This window comes from Microchirus variegatus (assembly GCF_963457635.1).
Source record: "Microchirus variegatus genome assembly, chromosome: 1".
Classification (NCBI taxonomy): Eukaryota; Metazoa; Chordata; class Actinopteri; order Pleuronectiformes; family Soleidae; genus Microchirus; species Microchirus variegatus.
In genome coordinates, this window is record NC_139802.1 from 2381896 (window position 1) to 2393989 (window position 12094).

Sequence of the window (12094 nt, forward strand, 5' to 3'; positions counted from 1 at the left end):
GTATATTAAGTGAAATGTGTAATCTCGCACAATGGCAGTTAATCACCAAATGTATACTGACACTCAGATTTACTGATGCATTTGATTTCTTACGAAAAATGTATATTTATTAAACTCTAAAAACCCAACATCACTAGTCACTGAAAACAAGTGCTTATGAGTCACAGGCTGTGCTGTTATGACAAAATGTAATTAAAACATTTTATTTCTAAAAAATACTGTTTTTTTATTTTTTATTATTAACTCTCAGTAAAGATTGTGATTGAACTGTCCTGCTATGATCTATTGGGATGGATTTAAATGATCAACATTACTCATATAAACAAAAGGTTTTGATTATATTATTTTTTTCATCAAATTACTATTAAATTAGTAAGAAAACCTGTCTGAACAAGGGCCTTTTGGCATCGAGTTTGCATGTTCTTGTCGTGTGTGTGGGTTTTCTCTGTATTCTCCCGTTTCCTCCCACAGTCCAAACACATGCAGATTTGGGGATTATGCAAACACTAGGCACTATGTTGACTAAAGGTGTGATGGTGAGTGGTTGTTTGTCTCTATATGTGGCCCTGTGATGGACTGGTGAACTGTCCTGGGTACCCTGCGTTTCGCCCTATGTCAGCTGAGATTGGCACCAGCGCCCCCTATGACCCTCATGTGGAGGATAAAGCAGTAGAAGATGGATGATTGGGCTATTAAATTATTAGATCTGAAGAACCATTCTTGTGAACGTGATATCAGACATTATTATTCACATGGAAAAGGATTAGGTCTACAAAAAAAAGAATTCTGATATTTCAGTCAGAATTCTGTCTTTTTTTGTTTTCAAAGAAATCTCACATGTGGTCCTAATCCCCTTCCGTATAAACCATATTTGACCAGTTATCTTGTTAGATTTTGCTTTTTTACTTTTGAGGGATTTCATTTCAGTTTAGTTTAATTTAACAGGCAATCAAATGTGCTGGAAATACGTAATAATAATAATAATTAGAACGATACAAAATAATAATGATATGCGACCCTGAAGCTTTCTTTCTTTTCCCACCGGAAACCTGTCATTTATCAACTTCCGGTATCACGGGGTACCAGGGAGACGGGGCAAAAAAGCGGGCATACCGAAATCTTTTTTGTATTCGTCAGCCTTTAAACATTTGATAGCAAATATATTTGGCTTATAGAGCTAAACGATTGCGCCTCGTGGGCCGCTGATCCACGGGGATTAGCATTTATCTCAGAAAGGAGTCTCATTCATTCGGTTGTCGTGCTCGCTAGCTGGCTAACGAGGCTCCACACCAGTAGGCCCCTTCTTCTGGACTTTGCTACAATCCAGTTAGCTAGCGTTAGCAGGCTAGGCTAACCCATGCGATCACGTTTTCTTTCGTAAAGATTTTGCCAGATAGGTTGTGAGTAAGTACCACCCGGCGAATACCCGTGCATTCAATTATAGCTGGTATTCAATTTTGTTAAATATATCGCGAGTTTAACCTAATTTACTCCACCTGCATTCGCGAGGCGCTTGTTTTCAAAGTATTCACTTTGTTGCTAGCTAAAGCTAGCCACCGCCAACTGAACAACGCAGTCACCGAGAGCGCAGCAGCCCTCGCATCACAGAGATGTCGGACTTCGACGAATTCGAAAGGCAGCTCTCTGAGAACAAACAAGGTAAGATATTTCACATCAACACTTTAAAAAAAAAATCACCAAGCAGTTTTTTAAATCAGAATTATTAAACCAGTTGCGGATATTTGGATTTAACGGGACATTGCAGGCTCAATGCTGATTAGCTTACCCCCTTGAACCATGCAAGATGTGATAGAGTTGTAAAAGCTGTAAAGTAGCGGTATTTTTTGTTGTGTTTTAAAGCCTAGATTTACTGTTTGCTAACATGATAATGATGATGCATGATAATTCACATTATTTCTTGCTATGAGTCTATATCACGGTACTGGCTTCTGCCGCCTGGCGCTTTAGTTGGGGCAGCTAGCGTTCATGCTTTGCAGCTGTTGCAACAAGTTTAGCGTCATTTACCTTTTTTGTTTGTGTAGCGTACTAACTTCCAGCTGGTAACACCACTAATCATTGATATTGTGCTACAATCTGTATTCCAAATCTCGCGTTGTAATATTGTATACTTCCGTAGTGAAAGAACGAGCCAAATTGCTTTTTCGAAGCTGTGAACCACACGTGTAAAGTTGAATGCATCTACTCTGTCTTGTTTCCAATATTAAACTGCATGGATATATTTTTATTTATTTATTTATTTATTCAAGTATTGAAAGGTGTCTTCTTGTTACATCAAGTAGCAACCTATCTTGAATATGTTTCCAATGAAATTCGATTTGAGGAATGGATGGCTTTTTTGTGTGTCCAATACATTATTGGTCTTGAGCATCAGCCAATACTGATGTCACTCTGATACAGTCATTTTACATCTTTAACCACAAATGAAAGCACTAAGCTATTAAGAATGCATTGGAGCTGATGCATTTGCCACCTACACATAACCAGCCAGTTCTAACCCATCAAACCTCAAGATAACATGTCGTCAGTCCCAACACGACAACATAACTTTAATTTGTTTATATTTTTAAAGATTGTGCTCAGTGAAGCATTGGTGTGACATTTGGGTTTTGGCGTTTTTATCTTTTCGATAACTAGTCTAGTGAATTTAACTGAATAGTTTTGCATCAGCTCATTCCTACTCCAAGGTGCATCTTGAAGAAATTTATTGGAAAACTCCTAATATCTTTGATTAGTAACTGTTTTTTTTAATGTCACGCTTTGTTCAATGACGATTCAAAACCTATCCCTGCAGCTGAAAGGGACAAAGAAAACCGTCATCACCGCCGGTCCTCGTCCCGCAGCCGCAGCAGAGACAGGAAAAGGAGGAGCAGAGACAGGGACAGACGCAGCAGAGACCGTCGTGGGGACAGTAAGGAGCGCCGGCACAGACGCAGGTTAGTACTTTATGCAGCTGTCCTTGGAATCACAGAGCTTCAAAATGCTTGTGTGAATTTAAGTGCTCTAGTGAGTCACAGAGATACACATGTATGCACACATTTTGACACATAAGCATGTGTCTTTCATACCAGTGACTTGGTCTTGGCATCTACTGAACAGTAGGTGGTTGTATATTCCAAACAAAACCATATGCACACAGAAGGTTACACCGAGCATCCATTAAAAATGGTTAAAGAAACAAAGTTAATCTGTGCATAAATTATTAGCATCAAAAGGCTTGAGAAGCTTAAAAACATAAAAAAATGTAAAAGTAACTAAAACAGGACTCAAAAGCACATCTGTCGTTTACCGTTGTATTCAGATTCAGAATACTTTATTCATTTCAGGGGGGGAATAGTTTTTGTTCCAGATGCTCTGTGCAAAGTGCGTAAGAAATACAGCACGAGGAAACAAGAGCTACATATACAGATATAAATAAAACAATAAAATAAAAGTAGACAATCTGGAGATATACATAGTGTTAACAAATGTAAATAAATGAAATGAGAATTATTCATTGTAGTTTGTTTTGAATTTTTTGTTAGTTTTATAGATGGCAAGGTGCAAGATTGTATATTATTGTTGAGGTTCTATCAATTAGCTAGGTTCCTAGAGCTAAAATATTAATGAAACGCACACACGTACACATTTTACTATCAAATTGATTGAAGTGTTTTTTAGATTACTTTTATTTAAATGTTTTCCTTCCCTCAGCCCACAGTCCTGTCACCCCCTGGAATGTAAAAACATGCAGGACAAGGTTTTGAAAACATAAACTGATAGCTGGTGCAACCTTTTCTCACATCCCTGCATACTGATCCCACGACTAGCCAGAGTTGCATTGTTTGGTGAAAGTGGGAGCATTTTCGGATAGGCATAATTTTTTTCATGAACAGCACCAGAACTAGCGATAACTACCTGCCATCTGCCTGACAATCTACTGTCTGGGCCACGTGCTTACTTTTTTAAGCACCACACTTCATTTAGAGTTGTTGGATAATAGTTTTTAAAAAAATATGTTGATAGTGAAATGTATGTATGGCTCTTTAGTGATCACTTCAATACATTTATTTTAACATGCATACATTTGTGTAGTTTGTCACCGTCCCTCTCCCTTATTGGCTGTAAATACTGTTGCGTCTCATCCGTCGGTGCAAAATTTAAGCATGTTCCCAAGAGGCACCAAGTCAGAGCACTTGCTCAAAAGATGTGATATTTGACTCCTTCCCTTTGCAGCTGCTGTGTTTTTGAGAATGTCGTCTCTGCTTTTATACCATTAGTTGTTTCTAAGAGTGTTATTGCACGCTGGCTATTTCACAAAATTTAGGGACGAACCAATGCAGCCTTTTCAGTCTGATATCAATACGGGCTGTCAGCTGATTCATGGTAAATATCTGAACGGAAGAGGGTTGGGTCATTTTTTAGCCACAGGTCATGTTGGCATTGGAAGTTCAGCCCCAACTTTAAAACCAAAAACTGGCCATTTATGAACATCACTGTCCTGTTTGGTAAAAAGTCATTCTTAACCCAGTATTTTATATTAAGGTTTTTGGAAGCTCACTTAAACAAATTTGCCACAACAGTAAAAGCAGTTACTGGTTTTAATGTTGTGGCTGATGTCTATTTCAAAATGTGTCTTTGTTTTTAGCTCACTCCATACAAACCCCTCCTTGCAGAATATGGCCAACAACACATTGTTAATGCATTACATAGCACACACACATAAACATGAAAATACAATTACCCAGTTATATTGAATAGCTCGAATCTATTGATATCTAACCCAATGTACTCCAATATCTATCATCATTATTAAATCATTGCATGATTTACTGAAAATTCCAGTTTGTCTCCTGAATTTGAAAGGGGTCGTTACAGTTTCAGTAAAGGATTGCTGACGGGATCAGATATGTGAAGTGGGAATGTTGCTAAATGTCATGATTTGAGAGAAATGTGAAACCCTTCCAATGTCATTTCAGCTCACCAGCCAGCTACCCCCAGGACAATGCTGGAAGGTAATATACAGAAAACTAACACAAAGACGGTCTATGCATTCGTGCATCAACTGCAATTCAATGATCTTTCTATGGTTGTAAACACTATTGATTCATTGTGTTGAATCTGCCTGGATTGGGTTTTCTCTTTCTGTACAATTTGATGATTGTTGCAAGTCCGCTCAGTCTCCTTGATATTTTAGAATACAGTTGAAGCTCGTGTGTCCATGGGCATTTTTTTTTAATTTCTCTCCTACTCCCAACAGTCGCTCACCCCATCGTGAAAAGAAGAAGAAGGTGAAGAAGTACTGGGATGTTCCTCCACCTGGTTTCGAGCACATCACTCCCATGCAGTACAAAGCCATGCAAGGTAACAATTAACCAGATATTTATATATTCATCAACTATTTTGAGAATCGATGAATTGGTGTGTGAGTGTTCATACAACAACAAAAATCACCATTTTATGGACCAAACAACTGATAGATTGATTGAGAAGGTAATTGACAGTTTAATAAGATAATGAAAATAATCATTAGTTGCTGTTCGTATAGCCTTTTATTATTTAATCCTTTTTTGATACGTCTCCTGTCTTCAGATAGTCTATTTTGTTCTAAAGTCGTTAAACTTAACCCTAAAGTGACTGTTTACTGAGTAAAATAAATGTCATTATTTTGTTGAATGTTTGTGTCTTTGCTCCCCAGCTGCAGGCCAGATCCCAGCCACAGCCCTGTTGCCGACAATGACTCCAGATGGCCTGGCTGTTACTCCCACACCTGTACCTGTAGTGGGCAGCCAGATGACCCGACAGGCCCGTCGGCTCTATGTGGGCAACATCCCCTTTGGCATCACAGAGGTGAGGGAACGGGACAGTACTTGACTTAGGATCAGGGAACTCCGTTTTTATCTGTTCACCAATAATAGTTAAATAAAAATAATAACGGTTAATTCTGTCATCAACTTCCTCTTTGCTTTCAGCCACATATATTTAGCACATCTCCATCTTTCTTCTCCTCTGTTTGAGACTTTTTCCAAAGGCTAGTGAGTCTTTTTTAGGTGTGGTATCAGTATTTCCAATGCCTAGCCGTTAGCTTCTCTGCTTGCTCTGCTGGCATCCCATGTGTTGAAGTGGTATGAACTGTGTTACTGGCTGTAAACATGAGCACAGGTTGTGGCCTGTAAATGAAATTTATTTTGTGAATGTCTTGATATAATACTTTTCTAACAAGTAGTACATTTACTAATTTCATCACTTTTGTGTAGGAATCCATGATGGACTTCTTCAATGCTCAGATGCGTTTGGGTGGCCTTACTCAGGCCCCTGGAAACCCTGTGCTTGCTGTTCAAATCAATCAGGATAAGAATTTTGCTTTCCTTGAGGTGAGATAAACATGTAATTTCAGTTGGCTGCACCGGTCTAACACTTAAACCTTTTTTGGAACGAATCACCTGTAATCTTGTGTCTTTTGTAGTTTCGTTCAGTGGATGAAACGACTCAGGCCATGGCCTTTGATGGTATCATCTTTCAAGGCCAGAGCCTCAAAATTCGTCGTCCACATGATTACCAACCATTGCCGGGCATGAGCGAGAATCCCAGTGTCTATGTGCCTGGTACACAGCCAATTAATGGTTTTTAACTCTAAGTACTTGTGGCAAAATTTACAATCACAAAATAAGCCTCCGGGGTAGCCTGCCCTGCACTTCTCCATTTATGTCTCCCTTTCTTGTCCCTTTCCCGTCATATAGGTGTGGTGTCCACAGTGGTGCCTGACTCGGCTCACAAGCTCTTCATTGGTGGTTTGCCCAACTACCTGAATGATGACCAGGTAAACATTTCTGCATCTAACAGCTCCAATCTGTTCTACAGTGAATGTACCATGCGTGGTTCTGCAGTAATGTTAAACTATGAGCTGCGTTGTCAGCGTGATCGAACAGTCAATCACTCATTGGTCTCGTGTGTCTCAGGTGAAGGAGCTGTTGACGTCATTTGGCCCCCTGAAGGCATTCAACCTGGTGAAGGACAGCGCCACAGGCTTATCTAAAGGATATGCCTTCTGTGAATATGTGGATGTCAACCTTAATGATCAGGTAAGTAGTACAACCTTAAAAACTGGCCAAACATGTTAGTAGGACATTTTATAACATGCACCACTCCCCTTTTTATTCCTTCATGGCAGCTGCAGCAGTAAGCATTATTTTTTCAGGTTGTCTGCTCATAAGAATTGGCAGATTAAATTTACGGATTTAAATTTAATGCTAATTTAATGCGTCAACAGTTGTGGTTTTAACTGTTTCATTAGCTTTATTGCAGTATGTGTGCACATGCATCAAGGATTTGACTGTGGTGAAATTAGTATCAGAGAGGCAAAATACAGAGATCTGGCTTCCATGCATTTGCAAATTGACCAGAGAACATACTGATACTTAAAGAAAACACAACAAAAAATAAATTGTGGTCTCATGTCTCACAGTCTTATGTACATCACTGAGTCCTTGATGCTGTGCTTCCTGTTCCTGGGAAATTCTTAACCTTGATCACATGTTTATCTCACAAGGTCTCCAATAGTCGCCCGAACCTATCCTGATAACTGAGTATTATAACAAAGGAGTAGCACAAGGATCGAGCCGTATAGATATTTTTCTCGACACTACAAATGAAAGACACATTTTTCTGTAACCAATACCAATTTTTCTGATACACAAATGAAAGTTTGATTTAATTAATGCATTTTATTAAATTTCCTGCAAATCAACTGCATCTTGTGAACAGACAATGATATAAAATATATGATAGAGGCATACAACTGTTTGATAATGAAACCGATTTTTAATGTGTATTACGATAAGTTTTCGAGAGTAAAATTTCAAATCTTTTTTTCTTTCAGGCTATCGCTGGGTTGAACGGCATGCAGCTGGGAGACAAGAAGCTCCTGGTGCAAAGAGCCAGCGTGGGATCCAAGAACGCCACTCTGGTGAGTGTCCAGGAGCTGGACAGACTACAGCAGTGTGTGGTGGGAGGCTAGAGGCTCTTATAGACTTTCTGTAATGGATAAAGATGGATTCCTGATCAGATCCACTACAGCCATTAGTCTGCTAATCTTTGAGCAACAAATGTACTTTGGGATTTATTCTTTTGAGTAAAGTAGTTAATAGTTGATTTTGTGCAAGAATATATGTGAAAAAACATCATGTGTCGTCTATTATGGACACAGTCATTTGAATAATAGCCAGTGTTTCACACAAAATATCATTCAGCTTTCAACCTACAAAGCTGTCTGACATTTAGCTGTGGAGGAGTCGTACATTTATGTTTTTGATTTTGATTACTTCTGGGAAATGCCCTCTCTACTTAAGTAGATAAGATGAATAAATGTGACGTGTTCAATTTCCCCCCACTTTTGTTGACTAATGCCCTTTTACATGTCACTCTACTTTGGACAATATACTTAAAACAAGTTGTCCTTTCAGTCAAGTATGAACCAGACCCCGGTGACGCTGCAGGTGCCAGGTCTGAACAGCTCGGTAACTCAGATGGGAGGCCTGCCCACCGAGGTGCTGTGTCTCATGAACATGGTGGCACCCGAGGAGCTGCTGGACGACGAGGAGTACGAGGAGATCGTGGAGGACGTCAGGGACGAGTGCAGCAAGTACGGTCAAGTCAAGAGCATCGAGATCCCCCGACCCGTGGATGGCCTGGAAGTGCCTGGAACTGGCAAGGTGGGAACCTTTATCTCACACACATTTTCAACACTCATTATGTAGTTTCTCTGACTGAAGCAGGTTTAGAAGAAAAAAACAGAATATAGTCACTTTACACAATAAATGCTATGCCTGCTCAAGTATTATATATCATTACGATACGTTTGCTGCTTTATATCCCTATAGTCAGCTTTTTTTTCAGCCTGTCACTCTCCTGAACCAAAGTTCATTGAAATAAATCAGTGTTTAACTTGTGGGGACACAGGAGCTGCTGTTCTACTGCCTCCGTTGGTGAATTCCTGTCATTAGGCTTGAATTGGTGGAGGCAGCAGTGGATCACCAGCTCCTTTGACACTCCCTATGGACTTTGGTGTGGAGGGAGGAAATTCTGAAGTGTTATAACTGTATTCTAATATGTCAAGTGATTAACCTAACGTCCTCTAACGCTTTGTTTGTTTGCGTCTATCCACAATCTAGATCTTTGTGGAATTCACGTCAGTTTTTGACTCCCAGAAGGCCATGCAAGGATTGACAGGGAGGAAGTTTGCCAACAGGGTGGTGGTGACCAAATACTGCGATCCAGACGCTTACCACCGCCGGGACTTCTGGTAGAGGAAGCATGAAGTCGAGAGTAAAGGGATGGGGAGGGGTGGGGAGGGGTGGGGAGGGAGGGTTCAAGGGAGGGAAAATGTACCCGCCTATTTCCAAATCAGTGAGTGACATTTCAAGTAGATTTGAGATTATTAAGCAGTTGACTAATGGTTATGGTGACATCAGATTTATCATTGCGGATCTACGTGAAATGTGGGGGCCGTGTAAGACAGATGTTTGAAAACCTGGACTGGAGAGGGTTTACACTCGTGTTAAAGAAGGGGGGGAGGGGGTAGCTGGCTGGGTGGGGGCATCAACGATAAGATTTTTGAGAAATATGTGTAATAATAGGTCCAGGTCAACCATTTTTATACTTTGTGGATCTGGGATGTCATTTGGGGAGGGGGGGGTTGGGAGCGGTGGGAGGGCAACCACACTTCAAGGTTTATATTTAATTGGAAGTAGCCTGTTTTAAGTACATTAGGAAAGCGTTGCAGTAGGGAAGTAATTGGATTATTTGATTGGATGAGGTTTGTTTGTGAACGGGAGATGTGGGGGAGATTGAGAGGAAGATGAGCCTTTTTGACCATCTAATGTAGATACAGATACAGTAGCTGTAACATCCACTTCAGTTTTGCCGTCGTCACTAGAAAGTCGCAGGAGACTCTTCATTTCAGTTGGTTTTTTTATGTTTTGAACATTTCCCTCTGTTCTTCATTTCCATCAGACTACTGCCCCCCCCCCCTCCCCCCCGTCACAACGACTGTTTGTCTAATTGGACTCTATCTGAATGTCAGCTGTAATTGTTATGATTCTGTGTGTAGCTTCACTGAGTTAAGCTGTAATCTCGTCTTGTAATCAGGCTGCACATTAACAAGAACTGCAGAAAAGAACGTTTTCAACATGACAAGTTTATTTTTTCAGTTTTCTTTTTTTTTGTTTTTTTTTATTTTCTGTAACCTCTTCATGTCCATCTTTTGTGCACATATTTTAACAGGTGATTGTTTTTGTCTCAGCAGTTTAGTCTTGGTTTAATTTAAGAGGTAATAAAGAAAGACTGGGTGAGGCAAACAGATTGGTATCTAATGGGGATTTATCACTTCCTTACCAAAAAGCCTTAATGCTACTACACATCAATTCTAAAAAAAAAAAACAAAAAGGAGAAAATTTGGCCAATCCAGTGAAGATGTCTCTTTGTTCATACATGTCACTTTCTCATGCTGTTGGCTTTGCATTACCAGTATTCATTATTGTTTCCCTGCAGATTCAGGATCTGTTGTGTGTTGAATCCATTTTCTTGTGCGACATCTCACCTCTTTGACAAGACCAAATAAACATGTGACTAATATTCACGACTCGTGTTGTTCTACAGAGTGAAAAGAAATCATTGCAACAACACTACCGCTTTTCTATAAACTACCAGCCTAAAGCATAAACCGATAAAAATGAAAAAAAATGATGGACTTGTTAAGGGAAGGCTGCAGACAATGAATTCCGATTATACACTTGCATAAGTTAAAACCTAAATGGTGGTTTTATTTCAGCGTTGGTGGTATTTTCATTTATTTTTTAGCTAAGGGGCTTTTTGTCAGGATGTTTGAAACCGTTATTAATATTTAAAACCAGCTTTCTAATCTCCCTCATCTTCTGCCCTTGTTTCTCCGAGGACCACATACTCACTCTGAATGGGGCTTGCGACTTTGCTTTCATTTGATACTTTGGGTTGCTTTAGACAGCACTGCAGAGAGGTCGTGTCAGTGATAACACTTTTGAGATGTTACTTCTTGCTTTCCTGAAAGTCTGCTTTTCAGTGTCTCTCTGTCATTTAATTTCTTTTTTTTTTTCTCTAGGAAAAAAAAAATGTGATTTCGTAAAATGATTTAAAACCTTAAAAAAAAGACAAAAACATCTAGTTTATAAAAGAAGAAACAGTCTTTGGTTTGTCCAATTTGTTTTCAAATGTTGATTAAAAACTGAATTTACATGACGTCATCTTTTTACTTCTTTGCTTCCTTTTTCAACCAGCAGCCACCAGAGTGCGACACGGTTTTACTCCAGCCAGTGAGGGACGATGTTCACAGTTAATTATGGAGATGGAGTCGACCGGAGTCATGTGTAGTCAGTTTCATTCAGTTGATGGCATAATTTATCACAGTGCTGTAGTTAATGGTAACATCCAAATGATGGAGCCATTTTACAGTCAGAACATGCTCTGTAGATTAGTGGGAGAAAAACCTTTTTTTTCTTTTCTCTTTTTTTTTTAAAAACAACTCTTACCGCTTTTTATTCAAGGAAATGCATTTCTTTTTTTATCCAATGTACTAAAATAACATTGCTATCACACATTTAAGGAACAGCTAAATCGAGGTCTGATAAGCAGACAGAGCTCTCCTTTAGCTCGCTCACATTTCCACTCTTAATATTTGTCGTTTTTTCTTGTGCAAAATAGCAAAAGCCACATAAACATGCTAACTATGAATGGCGGATGAACAATTAATCGTTCTTAAATCAAAATAGCAACCGTGACAAAATGCATTTAGCCAATTGCAGAGGTTGCAAAGTGTTGGGTTACATTATTTTGTTTATTTTGTTGCAGCTTCTTAAATGTGATTGTTCGGTTTATTTGCTCTTTTAAGACCATAAGCCAAATATATTTGTTTTATGCACAAAACAGAGTATTTATGGTCATCACTTTAAAGCTACATTTTGTGTAATATATAAACATAATGAGAAAATACCTGATTAATAGGTGATGGAAATACTCAGAAAACTAATATTCTCATCCTTGCATTGCCTGTTAGTCCATAGTAATA

At 39.2% G+C, this 12094-nt stretch overlaps 1 protein-coding gene across 2 annotated transcripts; it reads left to right on the forward strand.

The window, feature by feature from the left end:
* Positions 1-1081: 1081 nt before the first annotated feature.
* Positions 1082-9316, forward strand: u2af2a (U2 small nuclear RNA auxiliary factor 2a). 2 transcript variants are annotated; one of them, XM_083895529.1, is made up of 12 exons: positions 1082-1659; positions 2813-2954; positions 4977-5012; positions 5258-5361; positions 5696-5847; positions 6255-6371; positions 6464-6620; positions 6738-6817; positions 6957-7079; positions 7877-7963; positions 8460-8708; positions 9168-9316. In XM_083895529.1, exons 1-12 carry the CDS (start codon positions 1611-1613, stop codon positions 9300-9302), a joined length of 1431 nt encoding a protein of 476 aa, XP_083751655.1. In that variant the 5' UTR covers positions 1082-1610; the 3' UTR covers positions 9303-9316. The 2 variants fall into 2 exon arrangements, with proteins under 2 accessions (XP_083751655.1, XP_083751656.1); XM_083895530.1 differs by having other exon boundaries at positions 6464-6602.
* Positions 9317-12094: the final 2778 nt, after the last annotated feature.